Source organism: Mus pahari, chromosome 3 (genome assembly GCF_900095145.1).
Source record: "Mus pahari chromosome 3, PAHARI_EIJ_v1.1, whole genome shotgun sequence".
Classification (NCBI taxonomy): domain Eukaryota; kingdom Metazoa; phylum Chordata; class Mammalia; order Rodentia; family Muridae; genus Mus; species Mus pahari.
Genome location: NC_034592.1, coordinates 59,209,956 through 59,229,544, shown reverse-complemented (window position 1 = coordinate 59,229,544; position 19,589 = coordinate 59,209,956). Strand labels below are relative to the sequence as shown.

The following is a 19,589-nucleotide window of genomic DNA, read 5'->3' as shown; positions in this document are numbered from 1 at the left end:
AACCAGTCTATGTGGAAAAGTGCACTGAAACCTAACTTAAATAACCTTATTATTAGGTCATCTTTCTACAGAGTAGACCAGTGTGGACATGGCAAGACAATATAGCCACATAGCATCAGTTGTTTTAAACTAGTTTCATATGCTATATCATAAAACTTTCAGTCCAATCAGCAACTAAATTTAAATACTGCAAATTGTAGCAGCAAAACAATAATTCTGCTGATTAGCCCCTTTCCATTTCTTGTAAGTGAACTGTTTATGCTGTTGAGTACCTTTTGAAAAAAGAAAAAGCCAAAACAGCCTTGATTAGTCAAGGAGTAATTGGATGACTTGATTTTAGCAAGAGAATGAATTGGTTGATGATAGCCTGTAACTAAGTGTAGTGGTTCTGTTCAGATGAATACATAACATACAGTCATCAGATCTTGACAGGTATAACTTAGAGACAGTGCTGAAAATCTCGCGGTGGGGGGATAGGATAGACATGGAGGTCCACATAGAGTCTTTTGTTGGAAAATTTGAGCTAACTTTTGAAGGAATTCAGAAAAAACATTTGTATTCCCCCACTTTGGGGGCAAGTGGAAAAATCTTTTATCACTAGAGTTTCCCATTTTGTGCTGTAGAAATTTAGGTATTTAACCCTTTTCAATGGGGTCACTGTTGCGTCCTCTAATTTTTGAAGACCCTAAAGTGAATGAAGATCATGGTTTTTACTGCAGCCATTGGGGAAAGCTTGAAGTCTTTGTCGTATTCAAATCTAACTGATGGAAGTCTTGGTTATTCCAGAATGTTTGTACCCCATGGTCTTATTTATAGCTCCCTAATTATGTTAAAGGCTGCATATGAGAGTACATTTTTTTTAAACTACGTATTCATATAACTACTCTTCAGTAAACCCAGTTGTACTATTACCCTCCAAAAGTATAATGCACTAATTGCCCCTTCTGTGCGTTGATGTGCTATATGGGCCCACAAGTACCAGTTGCATAAAATATGGAGCCTTTTTTTTTTTTTTTTTGCTGTGAATGAATGAAATAGCAGAGGTAGTAGACCTGTAGAACTAGCTAGAGAGGTCGATGATGTCACAGGGTACAGACCCTTCTGAGTCACTCTGGTACTGGCTTTGATTTGGCACCACCTGGTGGTGAGTATTTGCTTTGGCTTAACAATCAGTGGTAATGACTGGATCTTTGTGAGATCTCACAGAATAGGCTTCTAGAAATCTCTCAAGTAGTCAGTACCTATTTGTTGGGCCAATTTGAGTGGGTTATGTTGGAAGACTATTGGGAATGTCAACTTACACAGTTGGCTTCCAAAGGACATACTTGCTTTATTGTCCCTAGTCTCTCTAGTCTTTACTCTTCCTCCCGTGCTTCATTTACCAGTTTGTAACTGTGAGTCATGTATCCAAAACTACAATTATTTTTTGATATATGTTGCCTGGTTTGGGGATATCTACTACTTTTATGGTGCTTTTTTGTTTGGACCCAAGTAAGGTAGATACGGTCATCCTCCTCCTAGTCCAATACCAAGTAAATGGTGTGTTTCTTTCCTCTCTTCCCCTTGCCGAATACTAGAAAAATGAATTTAAAGTCATTGATATTTTGAATAAATGCTGTAAAATACCTGTTTAGGAAGCCATTTTTTTTTATTACTAGCTATTACTAGCTGTTTACATTTTCAAGCATTTAAACACCAGCTTCAAATTTGAATGGCAACAATATTTTCTCTCTTCTCACAGCATCAATACATTTAAATGTGGACCTAAAAATAATTTGTACTTCCTTCAAAACCTAAATTTTATATTGCACCCATATAACACTTGTTTTCCAGTTTGAAAACTTAAGGTTGTTTTTCTCTATCAACTTGTAGTACATACTGATTCTTCCTTGTTATCCTTGATTCTAAATTTACTTTCTTACATTTATGTGCTGGTCTGTTTTTCCTATTCAATTGTAAATATCTTGAAGAGCAGAAATTAATTGTTATGAGTTCTTTCCTCCTTTCTATAAAGGTTTTATTATGCATAGGAGAAAAAAGGGGACTGAGCTCTTCTTGGAAGCCGTTTTCTCCATGGTAGCTTGGACATTTCTCAGCTTCTTTTCCATTGTGTGTTCCTGCCTTTGTTTTGGTTATCTTGAGGGGCCATTCATTCTTAAACACTTGTGTAGTTTAGTTTCAGAGTTGGGGTGGTTCGGCTTGGGTCATCTCTCACGGAATTTCTCATCGTCTGGGATCTGTGCCTCATCTTACCCTGTGCTCTTGGTTACCTTGTGTGCTTTTTTGAGGTCTACAGTCGTGAAATGAATAGCTCAGTCATGGAAGCTGCGTGGCAGTGCCTAATCCAGTTCTTGTCCTGAAGAAGTGCCTGTGAGCTTCTGGTACTCTTTTTACCCAATATCCAATAGGCAGTTGTAGAAAACAATGTCTCTTAAGGTGTGTATTTTTATGATGGTGCACATACGCCATCCCAGCACTCAGGCTGTAGACATGAGAATCAAAACAAAACAGAAAGTCACATTCATCCTTAAAATGCATAGCTTGATCTCTCAGCAACAAGGCAACCCTGGAAGAATTCAGATCTAAGGATTCTCTACCATCTCTGACTCATAAAAGAATTATGGAGATTTCCTTGGAATAAAGTGCAATAAAATGATTTTTGAGTAAACTGTCCTAAGCCATATTATTCTAAATATGGCTTCTGAGAAAATCAGTTTTAAATACTTCTGATGAGTAATATTCTAAGGTGGAGAAAAAAGCAGAGGAAGTGGAAATGGTTTTTTTTTTTTAACTGCCATTTCTGTGTACAGTGAATAAAGAGGTCACAGGAACTGCCTGCCATTCTGTAAATAGACTGAGCAGCAAATCTTAGTGTTACATTTTCTAGTGTTGGTGCCATAGTAGCCCACTTTGAAACTTAGCCTTCCCATCCTTCATTTTCTACACTCTAATTCATGTTTCTGCTGAGAATATTCTTTCTCTTCTAAGCTGCCAAAGCAAGCCCACACAGTATTTTTCATAGCCTTAGTCTCACTGAAATGAAATCTCCACAACAGTGTTTTCTCTGGCCATACCCTTTATTTAAATCACTGCAATAATATGCCCATTCTATTTCTAAGACTTGTAACATGCACATTAAATATTGAAGCATATGGTTCTGTTCCTAGCTACCTGATTTTGAAGATTGCATGTTGACTGTCTTTCCACTTTTCACCTGTGTCTTAGTCAGAGCTAATATACAGACACTGGTTGGTATAAGGTAAAATAATGAATTAGAGAATCAATGAATAAACGAATTCTTAATGCAGTTATTCATATTGAGAATAAATAAATAATCCCAAAGCAGAACTATAAATGTTAGAAGCTAGAACAGCAAAAGATAAAATTTGTAGCACACACTAAAATATTCAACAAATATCACGAGGAAGCCAGTGCTACGCATACCAAACACATAAATTAGTAGAGTCACCAAAGTCTTTGTAATTTCTCTTCACCTCCGAATTCCTTGACTGGTAGTGCTGGGTTGTCATCTTTTAGATTATAAAATGCCTGTGTATACTTCCACAGAAGTGCTCTTGTGATTTCTCTCACTTGCTCATTTACACTCTGTCTGAATGATCCATGCCAGCTTGCATCAAAACCAGGCTACACCCATTCTTAAATTAAGTAGCTCCATGTTCCTCTACCTGAGAGCTCTCTACCAACCCTGACTTGTAGCATGGAAGACTTAATGATCACAATCGAGCACTTAGGCTATCATTATAAAGATGACATGAGAATAGTCGGTGTTAAAGTAAAATTTACAAAGACTTTGGTTAGTGGGTAAGAAAGATGATATTGAGGGGGAAATGAGGCCAGTTATCCAATTGGAAATGTGTAACAGTTAAAAATATCTGATTTTTAGCAGAATGTAACTAGAAGACAATAAGCTGCTCAGGAGGAGGAGGAGGAGGAGGAGGAGGAGGAGGAGGAGGGAGACACAGGGACAAACCTGAGGGACTCTCAGGATTAAGGAATCAATCTGATCCAAGAGTTTGGCTTCAGCTGAGGATTTGAAGATGGGGAAGATAAAGTTATAGAGAGGCTTTTTCTACAAAGCGGAGACAAATGTGTTTTAGAAATTAGGAAGCTAGTGAAATGGTTAAGTACAGCAAAGGTAGCTCAGCATTGGAAGTCGGTGGAGCTCAGCAAAAATACTTTATTATTAAAGTTTACTGTTGTATATGTAAAGTATCTATTAATATGTTGCAGAGCAGGCAGGGAGTCTTGCTGAGGAGTAAGTCTTGTCCTCAGTAAGGAACTTTTTTCTGTCTCCTTTTTTGGAAAGAGTTGCTGTGTTACAGCAACTAAACATGGAAAGCCCTTGAGCATAATTAACTACAGGTGTTGACTCTGAATTATGATTCATAACTTTTAAGCGACTTTAAGGATTTCTTAAGTAGTATGATTGTATAATTATCTACAGTATAAGTATAGTACTAGTTTAACTGTTAGGCAGAATTTTCTGGTGTTCTGTACATCTGAAAACTTGTGTTATGGATTGTAATGTCTTCCTTCGTGTCAGTTAAGTGTTACTCAAAATCAAAGACACTATTTGCTTATAGCTATACCAGTAGAAGCTTCCATTTTAAACAGAGTTTATATTTTTATATGTGTTTCTTTTTGTCTCATCTTTCTTACCCAATACTTTGATTCATTGATTAAAAGAATATTGTTTTTAATTTTAATGAATTCTTAGAGTTAGGAGAAAATAATAAAGGCTTTTTGTTTTTTAGCTCTCAGAACTCAACTGACCCACTTTATTATTCTGTCTTATTTTAAATACCTATTTGTCTTAAGATGTGGATTATTTTAATTACAGTGTTCTTGATTGCTTCCTTATAAGTTAATTAACTGTTTGGTGCCAAAGCCCTATGTGAATCAGTTGATTTGTTTAGTTTTAGATTGGTCTCTCAAAATCAGTGACGTGTTCATTTTGTTTTACTACATTTTAAAAGTTTTACTTTAGTTTATGTGTTTGAGTGTTTTGCCTGCATGTGTGTATGTGTACTATGTGAGTACCTGGTACCTTCAGAGATCAGAAGAGGGCCTCAAATCCCCTGGAAATAGAGTTACAGACAGTTGTAAGCCATGTGGGTGCTGAGAACCAAATGTGTCATCAACAAGAGTGCCAGTGCTCTTATACACTGAGCCATCTCTACAGCTCCATTCATTACAAAGGGTTTTGAGAACCCGTATCAGTTCTTGAATACGTAAGTGGAGTGATAATTTTCTTCCTCCTTGCCAACATTTGATTTTGGATCCTTTCCCTATGCTGGAAGAGAAACAAGAGTAAGAAGAAAGAACTAAGGCAAATGCAACTTACTCTAGCTACCCACAGTTGGAATTCCTGTTCCACCATAGAATAGTTAACCTGTAGTGTAGACAGTAGACGTTTGTGCTTGTGTACATGTTTTATGTGCACAAACTTCTTGCAGGATCTCAAATAATAGGTTTTCCCCTGGAAAATGAAAGAGTTAAGTGATACTGGGGCTCAAACCCAGGGCTTTTTGCAGAGCAGGCAGGCACATGACTGGAGTCTTATCTCCTGTCCTTTGTTGGTTATTTTGCCTAAGGACAACCCATCCAAACCAGTTATTCTGCTCCATGCATGCTTTTGTGTTAAGTAATTAGCAGTTTATTACTTGACTTTATATTTCTGACTACAAAATATTTTCATTTTCAAAGATTATAAATATAGCTAACCAAAGTAATTATAATTTGAGTGACACAACTTTTCAAGTATTTTAGACCTTGAAGATTAAGACTTAAAATTGCATTTAAAAGAGAATTTTGTTAATCTTCTTTATTTCTTTGTTTTCTTCAATGAGTTTTGTTCCCTGATATTCTTAAATAAGACAAATGGACTACTTATTAATATATATGTGTACATATTCACATGTGAGTATATGCACGTGTTTCCAATGTAGAGGTTAAAGGTTGCTGTCAGGTGTCCTTCCTGATCATTCTCCACCTTATTTTTTGAGGTACAATCTCTCACTGAACTTGGAGCTTGTGGTGTTTGGTTAGACTAGTTAGCCCGCAAGTCTCTGGGCTCCATCTCCTCTCCCATTCCTTCCTGGCTTGCACATAGTCACAGGCAGGTGCAGCTATGCCCTGCTTTCACCCCAGTGCTCAGAATCTGAACTCAAGCCCTCACACTCAAGCAGCACGCACTTTATGTCCAGCCCCAGGAATGGACTTTTAAAAGTAAACAAAACACATTAAAGTGCCTGTCTCTCCTTTTGTAATTTAAAAGTTATTTTATGTAATCCATAGTTAAGAATTACAAATTCTGAGGTCTAGCAGTGTGTTAGAATCTGCTTTCTTGTCAAGGTGGGTCTTTTTCATAGATCATGACTAGAATTTCAGCCGGGTGTGGTGGCACACGCCTTTAATCCCAGCACTCAGGAGGCAGAGGCAGGCGGATTTCTGAGTTCGAGGCCAGCCTGGTCTACAGAGTGAGTTCCAGGACAGCTGGGGATACACAGAGAAACCCTGTCTCCAAAAAAAAAAAAAAAAAAAGAATTTCAGTGGATCTTTAAGCTGGGGTTTAAACTGCGCTTCTAAAATCAGAACATTTAGAGTATGCACTAAATAGCTCACTGCCCCTACCCCCAACTACCTCTCCTCTTCTATTCAATGAAGCATTTTTGTTGTGCTATTTATGAAAAGTAGATGGTACCTTGCATTTCCCAGTGTTTGTGAATAAAGCCATAAAGATAGTGAGAGAATTGCCCATGCAAGCTTACCTCTCTTTGAGCACTTGCCCTCCTGGAATATGTGAGTCTCTCTGGGTTTGATCCTAGTACCATCAAACAAGAACAAAAGCCGCTGCCTTGTAGTATTAGCTATGCTACTCAGAAGGCTAAGGAGGTGGGGTTTCTGGAATGCCAGCGTTTGAGTCCAACTTAGGCAACAGTGAGTTTCAGGATAGAAAAAATGAAAAGAGTATAAAGAAGTTGTAAATGGAGGTTTGACATACATGGAATTTTGAAGATGTGATTAGAAATTTGAAAAGATAAATTTTTAAAATTATATTCTTGTCTTGATTTCCAACTTTGTATTTAATGAGAAGTCTGCTTTAAAAGGCTGGGGCTGTAGCTCAGTGGTAGATACTTGCCTAGTATGCTCAAGATCCTAAGATGAAAGTTAAGCTGCATAGCTAGTAATGCAGTAGTGGGGCTCTTGCCCAGCATGCAGAGGCCCTGAGTTTGATTCCTAAAATTGATCAAAACAGTTACAAAGCTATGGCCAGTGAGATGGCTCAATGGGTAAAAATCATTTGTTGGTAAGCCTGATAACATAATTGATCTCCAGATCCCATGTGTGATAATTTAATGAGAAATGTCCCCATAGTCCCTGACAACTTGTTCTAAGTTGGTAATGCAGTTTGGGGGAAGGTTAAGAGGTGTGGTCTTGTTGGAGAAAGTGTCTCACCAAATGCAGGCTTTGAGAGGTAAAAGGCCAGATGCCATTCCTGCGTCACTCTTTCTGCATTGTGATTGTTGTTTAAGATGTGAGTTCTGAGCTTGCTCTCTAGTCATCATGCCTGCCTATTGCCACACTTCCCTGCTAGCAAGGTAATGGACTCTCATCTTTCTGAAACTGTAAGCAAATAACCCCTCCCTTCTGTGGGTTGTTGTGGTCATGGTGTTTCCTTACAGCTATAGGAAATTAGCTAGTGTAGCATGTGATGGTGGAAAGAGAGGACTTGCTCCACAGATTTATCCCTTACTGCCACGTGTGTGCTGTGGCGTCTGTGTGCCCTCACTCATATACAAATAATAAATGAAAGCATGAGAAAACTGTAAGCAGGCAGGGGACCACAGTACCATAATGAGCTCATCACTTTGTATGCTGACTTAAAAATAAAAGCATATATGTAATATGTCTTCTTAACCTTTCAAAGTGTGGCTTCCTAACTTTCTAGTGGCTTTATTAGGAATGAATCAGAATGTAGATTTTTCAGGACACTTGCTAATTACTTTGAAAGAACCTGGAATGTAAAGTGAAACAGTACAATGTACAAATGTCTTGATGCTGATTTAATAGGACTATATGTTGTGTGGTGTTTCTTATCTCTTTGCTTCTCAACCTTCCTATGCTGCAACCTTTAATACAGTTCCTCATGTTGTGGTGACCCCAACCATAACATTATTTTCGTTGCTACTTCAAAACTATAATTTTGCTACTGTCATGAATTGTAAGTAGTTTTGAAGACTGAGGATTGCCAAAGGAGTTGTGACCCACAGGTTGAGAACTGCTGTCCTTGCAAGTATGCATTTTGGTTATATAATACCTTTTGACTTTGTACCTGGTTTAAGCATTTAAATTTATATATATTGGCTTTACAGTAATGCATATGAAAATCCTTTGGCTTAAAACTCCATGGTGATCTCTCTTCTTTCTGCCTTCCACCTACTCCATTACTGTATTTGTCCAATTGAAGTTGTTTTCCTTATCTGTCACTTTATATCTCCTCTTAATATCCCATTGAGATTCTTACAGTGTTTGGAGTGCAGTTCCTATTTCTGGTTAGTTTTTTAACAGTGTTCTTCACATTCATCACTCACTGGCATAAGAGCCATGCTGACTTCCTGCTGACTGACAATGAAGTCCACGCTTGACCATGATATCTATCTATAACTCTTATCATCTCCCTCTATCTGAGAAGTAAATGCTTATCTTCTGTTCCTCAGAATAACTTCTTGTCACTAAGCATTGTTCATTTCAACTTTCATTTTTAAAATAATTTATTTTTATTTCATGTGCATTGGCGTTTTGCCTGCATGTATGTCTGTGTGAGGGTGTCAGAAGCTCTGGAACCGGAGTTACAGACAGGGGTGAGCTGCCATGTGGGTGCCAAGAATTGAACCTGGGTCCTCTGGCAGGTCAGTCAGAATCTCAGACTCACACCTTCTGTTTCCATTTCTCAAATACTAGGGATCCATGGGTTGCCACTGTACCTGGCCAGTGCCTGTGATCCTTGCTATAATGGAGGCACATAGTTTGAATGACAAGGAGGTAAAGACGTGGAGGCTTAGCAGTTATAGACAGTGCTTTCAGAATGTTTGGCTCTGAACTAGAGGAAGGAAAGCTGTAACTAGAAAGAAATTAATGTCCTGGAATGAGTGACATATTTGATTTAATAGAGAATTTTAAATTTACTGAAATGTTTGAGAGAAAGAATTCTTGGAATGGTAGAAGTACTAATACAGGAGAGAGACATAATAGCTTATGGTCTTGATAAGTAAAAGGAAGTCTGGGAGCAAAGAGTTATAGGAAGAGAGAGAGGGAGGGACTAAAAGAAGAAATAACGTCTGTGACACTCAGTGAAAAATATCTTACACAATTGTCTATTTATATAGAGGCCAGTAACTATAGTCATTATTTAACAACATCCCTCCAGTAAATGCATTAGGAAAATTTAAATGGTAGTTTCTTAATTACAACCTTCAATTTTATCCAAGCAGATAATGGAGAGGAACCTGGTATTTGAAATTCTGTTAGGATAGGAACAATGTTAATTTAAGCAAGCTTCTTTATCAGTTTTGTCTCACTTAAACTTTCCACAAAGAACAGTTTTTATTAAAACAAGCCACTCTTTTCTAAAACACAATAAAGAAGTTTAATTTTCAAAATAGTGTCTTAAGTTTAGTTACAATTTTGATCTTACAGTAATTATTATATAATACTTATGTCTAAAATACCACTTAGGTTGTGTCATCAAATAGATGATTTTTATGAAATTAATTTGTTTATAAGTGTTTATTGTTTTGTACCTGTATCACTGCTTCCTGTTTATAATATTTCATAGCATTTATTCATTTTTGTGTGATACTGTTCTTTATCTGGTAATTTGAGTAAATCCCAATAGAATTATGTTGCCACATTATGTCTTCAGAAGGGCAGAAAGTCAGTACACATGCTTCAGTAATATCTGGTTGTTTTACCCTTATGTTTCTAGTTGGCAATTTGAAATTATGGCTTCAACTGCACTTTAAATATGTGATAATAGCATGTGTTTCTAATAAGGGCCAGCACCATTTTGTTCAGATAGTGTGAATGGTTGTCACTCATATATGACAAATGCACCTTCATCTGCTTCTTTGATAGCCCCTAAAAACCATACCCTCAAATCAGGCCGATGAAATTAGCTGCTGTGTAAATTGTGTGTCTGAGTGGTTCATTATCTAATCACCGTCAGAACCACAGTGATAAAGTAGATTGAAGCAGAGAAGAGGTCTGCCAGATGATTTGAGCCCCCACCCCCCCAAATCTGGTTTCCCTTGGAAACCCTAATAGTGCAGTTTAAAACTTGAGGCTTTCGTGCCTTGCATTCAGTATCTCTTATATGCCAAACTTGAAAGCAACCAGTAGTTCTGGAATAAAATTTTGTTTTCCTATTTTACTTGTCTGTATCATTTTTTTAAATGTTGACACTCTTGAACTACTATGTCTGTGGTTATTTGTTAAGTATTACCAAATGGAGGGAAGTGCTATGGTCTGCTTGAGAAGAGTTAAGAACAGTTGATTTGCTGTAGCTGTTTGCGCACTGTCTAAAAACCCTCCACTCTGTTTCCTGTTATTACAATCACCTTCTATATCAGCTGTTAATTGAATTCATTTTTAATTCATTTTAGGTGCTTTTGAAGATGATGATATCACGCACGTTGAAGGAAGTGTAGATCCCATTCGAGATATAGAAATAATTCATGAAGAGCTTCAGCTGAAAGATGAGGAGATGATTGGACCCATTCTAGATAAACTAGAGAAGGTGGCCGTGAGGGGAGGCGACAAGAAACTAAAGCCCGAATATGTAAGTAAGCATTTACAACTCTAAAGAAATTCTTAAGTATGCTTTTCTTAGTTAAAAAATAAGGCACATAAACTATTCATATTGTTATTGAATTTTAGAATAAAAATTTATTTCTGCTGAAGTTTTTTGTTTGTTTTTTGGGGAAGTTTCATTTGAGCACACATCTAAGAATCATGATTGTTAGCAAGCCATGGTTAGTAATATTGAGAATTTACATGGTTATGGGATAGAATTTTGAGTATTGAGAATTTATGTGGTTATGGGATAGATTTTTGAGTTATAGTACTTAAAGAAACATAGTTTTGCAATGAGAAACTTAACTGGCTTTAGAAAAATGATGAACATATAAACTTCATAGGTTGGAGTAATGATTTACACAAAAGATTGGTCTTACCTAGGGATGGACAGAATGACTACTTGTGTGTGTGTGTGTGTGTGTGTGTGTGTGTGTGTGTGTGTGAGAGAGAGAGAGAGAGAGAGAGAGAGAGAGAGCACAAACATCAACACATTTCTGAGTGGAATATAGGTGCACTTATGGTACAGTGAATATAGAGGTCAGGGGGAAACTTTAAGGGTGGTCTTTTTCCATTTTCTTTGAAACCAGGTCTTTAGCTGTTTGCCATTTTATGTGCCAGGCTAGCTGGCCCATAGACTTCAGGGGATATATTCTCTCTCTCTCTCTCTCTCTCTCTCTCTCTCTCTCTCTCTCTCTCTCTCTCTGCATGGCTTTTTGTGCTTCTAGGGATTTGACTTCGGGGCTCCACGCCCCCGTAGTAAGTACTTTACCTAGTAGCCATCTCCAAGGTCTTAGTTTGTAAGCTAGCGTGACATCAGAGTTATCAAGTAACCCAAACTACTCTCAAACTAGCTGTGATCCTCCTGTCCTCAGCCTCCGAAGCACTGGATTACAGAGATGAGCTACCATTGCCACCTTTGAATGAATAGACTTTTTTTTAGAAGGTTTTTTTCTTCCTGGGTATTTTTTTTCTTTAAATATTTATTTATTTTATGTATACGAGTACACTCTCACTGTCTTCAGACACACGAGATGACAACATCAGATCCCATTACAGATGGTTGTAAACTACCATGTAGTTGTTGGGAATTGAACTTAGGACATTAACCAGTGCTCTTAACCACTGAGCCATTTCTCCAGCCACAAATGAACATATTTTTAAGCTAGACCAAAATTTTATTTTTTATGGAGAGGAAATAGCCACCATTATTCCACTACTCAGAATTATTATTATAGTGAATTATTATTTGTAGCATTATGATAGATGCTTAAATGTCAGTTTTGAAGTTTTATATGTACTTCTCATTTTAAAAAGAGATGTATAATATCTTCTAGTAACTGTTCTTACTTTAGATGCAACTTTGTTGTAGACATTTCTCTATTTTTATGTTAATCTTTATTGCAAATATTTGTTTTAGTTTTCAGAAACTGATTATGCCATTTCCCCTCCCACATTTATTTTCAGTGTTTATAATGTTTATAAAACTATACTACTTAGAAAGAAAGCAGCAGGGGCCTGCAGAGCCACCTGAGTCTGCCTGCTCTTCTGAGTTTCTCAAAAGAGCATATTTCTTTTTCATATTTCTGTTGTAAGCAGGCCTTTACTGACTTTCCTCTGGGCTTTCTTACTTCCTCTGACGCTCCCCTCTTTCTGCCGTGCAGCTGATTTCTGTGTCCTCTTTGTTTCTCTCCTGTGTTCTCTTCCTCCAGGCGGCTGCTGAGGTTCACAGCTGCCTACCTTGGGGTGTTCTTTTAAAATGGTCTTCTTTTAATAAATGTTGACTTTTCTTGACAAGGAAGGAAACTGAATTTAGGGACACTATCAGCAAGTACCAGTAAAAACAGGTTGACTTGGGACTGGAAGATGTGCACTGCCAGTTTCCTTTGTGTGTTTTACTTCCTATTTCCTATGCTCATTTCCTAGTTATACATGATAGAGAATGGAGAGGTAGCTAATGAAGTCACGTGAGGGGTATGATAGAGAAGAAAATGGAAAATGGGTATAAAAATATTCCTTGGGTTGGGAGGGAGGACTGGTGGAGGCAGTGTCTTCTGGACATGACAGGACAGCTGTACTCATTAGTTCACAGCAGCTGTGGCACAAGACCTGCACATGATGAAGCCAGAAGGTGTTCCAGCATGGAGCATAGAGAGGCTCGAAAGCCCCCACCCCAGCTGAAGTGATGTTGACATTTAACAGCGTCTGGGGAAGGAAGAGTCAGGTTATATTTAATGGTCTGTCTCTTGTTGGGTTGACTGTGCCCTGGTAGATGATCCAAACCGATGATACAAATTGACTTAGTGGGTTATTTAAAAATAAAGGACACAAAATTGCGGTAGTTGATCTGAAAGGAGTTAACTATGATCAAAATACATTGTATGAATTATCAAAGAATTAATAAAATATATAAAATATGTTGAAAAACACTACAAAGGACACAAAAATAGCAGATAGGGATGGTTCTTAATAGTAGAGTCCTTGCTTAGCACATGTACACACATATATGAACACCCTCTCACACATGAATGTATACCCCTAGCACGCACATGCACAGATGCCAGGCATGGTGGCAGATACCTGTTATATACTTGAGAGGCCAAGGCAGGAAGATAAGGAGTTAAAGACCAGCCTCACTCATTGCAAGAGAAACTGTCTCATAAATAAAATGGGGTGGTAAGGAGGCTCATTGGATAAAGGCACTTGCCACCCAAGTCTGACAATCTTGAGTTTGATTCCCCAGAATTCACTTGGTAAGAGAAAGAAACCTGACCAACATGTGCTCTGTAGAAAGTGGCACACACTTTCTACATAATGTGCATAAATATGTTTGAAATATCATCTCCTATCTTGTCTTACACAAACTTTATTGTTAACCTTTCACATTTAAGTTTTCAATCTGAGATTTATTTTGTTTTTAGTAGTGTTAGGTAGTCATTCAGTTAGATTCTGTCTCTCATTTGGAATGTCAACACCCTCTACTACAAAAAAACTAAAATAATTCCCTTCCTACTCCAATGGCTGTTCCCTTGGTCATAACTCAAAGAGCTCTGTGGTATCTCAGCTCTTTGCTGAGGATTAGCAGATGATAGCACAGTGTACACAAGTTTTACTGTTGTCCTTAGAAGAGTTGCCTTGGTCATGGTGAACAGACACCATGACCAAGGCAACTCTTCTAAGGACAACATTTAATTGGAGCTGGCTTACAGGTTCAGAGGTTCAGTCCATTTTATAATCAAGGTGGGAACATGGCAGCATCCAGGCAGGCTTGGTACAGGAGAAACTGAGAGTTCTACATCTTCATCTGAAGGCTGCTAGCAGAATACTGGCTTCCAGGCAACTAAGATGAGGGTCTTAAAGCCCACGCCCACAGTGACACACCTACTCCAACAAGGCCACACCTCCCAACAGTGCCACTCCCTGGGCCGAGCAAATACAAACCATCACAAGGAGCAACAGTGGTGATCCCTTTTCCCAGCCTTTATATAGTTGTGTTTCCTCTGTACCCTGTCCTAAGCACTCTGGCTAAAATGTTGCCAATCACACTACAGACCCATTCTACTCTACTATGGTCTCATTTTAACTAAGTCTCAAGGGGGAAAAAATAGAATTTCTTGAAGGATGCATTAGAGACATTCCTGAAATGTGTAGCCCAGGCTGGCTTTGAACTACGATCATCTTGCTCTTGTCCTTCCGAGGGCTGGGATTTTTGGTATGTAAAAACATACCTGGCTTAAGCTAGGAATAGTCTTAAATGATTTAAATACCTCAAACTCTGAGCCAAGTATGCACTTGAATTCTTGATCCTCCTATTTCCATCTTTCAGGTTTAGGGATTTCAGGGGTATGCCTCCGCATCTGGCTTTATGTTCTGCTTGGCATAAAACCCACAATTCTGCTCATGCTAGGCTATCATGTTGCCATCTGACTTAGCTCTTCAGCCCCTAAAAACATCATTTATAAAGGGAAAGATATGAAGAGAAGTAGTTATTGATGTTGAAGAGTATCCTTTCATTTTCCTGTACAATCTCCAGTTAATGAAGGCAAGCTGTTTAAAATGAAACCCATGTCTGTTCCTGTGGCCCAGGCTGGCCTGGAACTCATGACGTCTCTGGTTTCACACTCATGGTCATTTTTCCACCTCAACCTTCTGGGTGCTAAAATTACAGGTGTAAGCCACCATACTCCATTTTTCTTGTTCTTCTCCCCACTCCTCTGTACTGGCCAGGCTGCCCTTGAACTCAGTAACCTCCTGCCTCCATCTCCTGAGTGCTGGAATTGCAGGCACATACCATCTTGCCCCACAGTCAATGTCTTAGTTATCCATTAAGATAAGTGCTGAAGTAGAAGATTCCTGCTCTAAAAGTGGTATTTATCATGGTAAATTATACATAGCATAGCATTCACCATTAACCAGTTTTAGGTATATAATTCAGTGGTGTTGAGTAGTCTTCACTTGAATTTTTCATAGAGAAATTCTGTGGACTTTAAACCATGACTTTCCGTGGGGTAGCAGTGATGATTCATGCCTTTGTCCCGAGATTTGGGAGGCAGAGGCAGGAAGATACATGTGAGTGGGAGGCCAGCATGGTCTGCCAAGCGAGCTCCAGGACAGCCCGGGCTACATAGAAAACCCTGCCTTCAAACAAATGACAGTGATTTTCTACTTTCTTATCCCTGCTCCTGGTAGTTTTTATTTTCCTTTCTGTCTCCAAAGATTTACCTATTCTAGGTATCTTTTTTTTTTTTTTTTTTTAAGATTTATTTATTCATTGAATGTATACAAGTACACTGTTGCTGTCTTCAGGCACACCAGAAGAGGGCATCAGACCCCATTACAGATGGTTGTGAGCCACCATGTGGTTGCTGAGAATTGAACACAGGACCTCTGGAAGAGCAGTCAGTGCTCTTAACCTTTGAGCCATCTCTCTAGCCTAGATGTCTTATAAAATATAATTATATGGTATTTATTCTTTTCTATTTGTCTTATTACATTAAAATAATACATGAAGAATGTCAAATGCTTAGGTAAACTTCTACTTTTTTATCACTTTTATTTATGTATTTATTTTTATGTGTATGTGTGAGTGCCTGCTTACATGTATGTGTATTATGTGAGTGCCTGGTACCTATAAAGGCCTGAAGAAAGTCTCAGAACTGCCTGTAACTAGACATGAGCAGCATATGAGTGGGAACTGAACTCAAGTTCTCTCTAAGAGAGTACTGTTAACCTCTGAGCCACTGCTCGAGACTCTTTATAGCTATTATAAAGTAAATTTATATCGAAAGCAAACCCTAAAGTTAAATAAACACTTAAGTAGATCAATCAGTTTAAAACTTCACAATGCATAGACTAGGAAGATAGCTCAATTGGCAAAATGTTTGTAAAAGATCCTCAGTTTGATCCCCAGAAGCTACATATAAAAGCAAGGTGCTCTGGCACATTTATACTCCCTGTACTAGAGAGACAGGCAGCAGAATTCCTCCGACTTACTGGCCAGCCAGCCCAGCCTACGTGGTAAACTCCAGGCCAGTGAGAATGACACTCCCAGGCTCCTGAGGAATGACACTGAATTTGTCCTCTGGCTATCACGTGTACACTCACATGAGCAGATATACAGAGAGAAGAGTGATGAGGACTGGACATGAGGCTCAGTTATTAAGAATACCTACTGCTCTTTAAGAAGACCTAAATTCAGTTCCCAACACTCATGTCCAGCAGCTTACAACTTATAGTTCCACCTTGTGGGGACCCAAATGCCCTCTTCTAACTTCTGCAGGCACTTACATACATGTACACACACACACACACCTTTTATGAAAAATGTGTATTAATCAGGAATATAGATAATTATACATTCAAATAATATATAAATTCAAAAGTATATAATATGAGTCAAAGGGTTTTAAAAGATAAAAATTTTAAAATGAGAAAGATAAAATTCTTAATTTGATGTGATAATATCAATGTAGGACTTAAACTTTGTCTCTTACTTTTCTGTTACCATGAAGAGACACTATGGCTAAGGCAACTTATAAAAGAAAACATTTAATTGGGGGCTTGTTCACAGTTTCAGAGAGTTAATTCATGATCATCATGGCAGAAGAGATTTTTAGGCAGCCATGGTGCAGGAGCTGTAGCTGATAGCTTACATCTCATCCACAACTTCAAGGCTGAGAGACTAACTAGAAATGGTGTGGGTTTTTGAAAGCCAACAAGGCCACACCTCCTAATCTTCCCCAAGACCATTCTGCCAACCATGGACTGAGCATTCAAATACATGAGCTTATGGTGGCCATTCTCCTTTAGGCCATCACACGATGGTAGGTTGAACTGCTTCATGGGTCCTGCAGTAATATTCTAAATACTGATGAGGGCTTTGAACAGTGATGCTTTTAAGCTGCCATGGAAAAGGTTGAGGGTTGGGCTAGTTTTTCCTTTTTGCTTTATGCATGAGAACCTCTACATAACTGACTACAGTTAATCAAATAATCTTATCACGTTTTACTTAATTTACAGTCATTTTTAGGAAAGATCTATTGATAGGTTTTAGAGAGTAAAGTGACTTCATATTTGGTCATATAAGTATATAAGCATATAGCTAAAAATTGCTAGAGAAGAAAAACTTCTATGCCATTTACTCTCAGAAATTTTCTTTTACTTTTAAATTGAAGCTTTTATTTGTAAGGGACAGGTTCAGCTCAATATTATTTTAAGAAATGGGATTTTATTCTTAAAATACAAGGCAGTAAATGCAATGAAATGGAGTTGGATTGTGTGATGGTTTGTATATTCTTGGACTAGGGAGTGGCACCATTTGGAGGTGTGGCCTTGTTGAAATAGGTGTGACCTGGTTGGAGTAGGTATGTCACTGGTGTGGGCATAAGATCCTCACCCTAGTTGCCTGGAAGTCAGTCTTCCACTAGCAGCCTTTGGATGAAGACGTAGAACTNTCAGCTCTGCCTGGGCCATGCCTGCCTGGATATTGCCATGCTCCCACCTTGATAATGGACTGAACCTCTGAACCTGTAAGCCAGCCCCAATTCAATGTTGTTTTTTATAAGACTTGCTTTGGTCATGGTGTCTGTTCACAGCAGTAAAACCCTAACTAAGACAGATTGTAAGCCGTGCAAGAGCAGCTCCAGGACTTAGCAGTGTGCGCCTCTCTCTGGCACTCCACCACTCATAGACCAGATGTGCTGTTTCTCTGACACCACAAATAACCTACCTTCCTTGTATTGCTGCTAGGATTTACATCTTCCCTTATATATTATTTTTATTTCTGACTTTTGCTTTTTTTTTTGTTTTTTAACAATTTATGCCTACTTAATTAAGCTTGCTCAATTTCAGATAGTTTATTTGTGTGTTCTTTCTGTATTTTTTCACATGGTTTCTATGTTTACTCTGTATATTTTATGATCCAAATTCATGACCATGAGCATCCCACTGCCTTTACCCCCATTTTGGTAGAGTTCTTACAGGACACCACTGCACTGGGTCAGATGCCAGAGACTATCTTGGGAAGGATTAATCTCAACAGAAGTTGTAGACTGAGCCGCATTACTTTGGAAAAGGATTGAGAGTCCAGTAGCATGGTGGATAGTGTGTTCAGTATATTGCATAAATGGTGTGAGTCTTAGTGTACCCTGGTCTCGATTTGAGGATAGAAATTGGGAAGTGCAAAGGTATTTGACTCCTCTCAAGATAAAGCAAAGATTAGACTGATTTGGGGTCATCAGTTTGTATAGCACGTAAGGCAGAAGTAAATTCATCTAAGAACTGATAGAAAAGGCTAGATATGTCAGTGGTATATACGTACATATACATACACACACACACACACACATATACACCAGTGGTAGAACACTTGTGTAGGATGTATAGGCATCAAAAACAGCAGGTCCATCCAGAGCTGGGCTTGGTAGTATATGCCTGTAGTTCAAGGCTATGTAGGAGTACATAGTGAGACCCTGTCTCCAAAACAGCAGGAAAAATTCAAAGTAAAAACCAGAGGCATGGTAGCTCATACCTGTGCTTCCAGTGCACGGGCAATAGGGGCAGGGAAATCACAAGCTTAGGCTAGCCTAGTCTACAGCATGGGAACATGTTAAAGATAAACAAACAATAAATGATAGCTGAGAGTTAGATCGAGGCTGGGGGAGTAACCTGGCTTGTAAAATGCCTACTGGGCAAACTTGAGGACTTGAGTTTGGATCCTCAGCACCAATATGACAGCTGTGTTTGGTGGTGGAGAGCAATCAAGGAACATACCCATCATTGATCTCTAACCTCCACACATAGATGTTCACACACACACACACTATACACACACACACACACACACACACACAATTATCTATCTATCTATCTATCTATCTATCTATCTATCTATCTATCTATCTATCTATCTATCTATCTATCTATCTATCTATCTATTCACCTTTTCTTTCCCAATAACCTGCCAAACACAGAAAAGATTTTTAAGAAGACATTCCTGTGCATATGATCTCCATGGGCCCTTAGCAGTATCTAGCTTCTCTGTTCTGCTCAGCTGTAGCTGGTTCCCCATGCTCCCCAAACCTGTTACTTGTGCTCCCTCTGTAATTCCATGCATTCTTTACCTCTACTAGATGACCTTGCCCCCAACTTCAAAGACCAAGATAAAAATCTGCAGACAGAAATTCTTTTATTTTCCACCAACCAAACCTGAAGCT

General features: G+C 38.4%; 1 protein-coding gene across 1 annotated transcript in view; it reads left to right on the top strand.

The window, feature by feature from the left end:
• Positions 1-19,589, top strand: part of Ola1 (Obg like ATPase 1) — a 120,296-nt gene that overhangs the window by 47,890 nt on the left and 52,817 nt on the right. Inside the window, exon 5 of the mRNA XM_021192062.2 lies at positions 10,686-10,861. Coding sequence (XP_021047721.1) covers positions 10,686-10,861 — 176 coding nt within the window. The remainder of the gene's footprint in view (positions 1-10,685; positions 10,862-19,589) is intronic.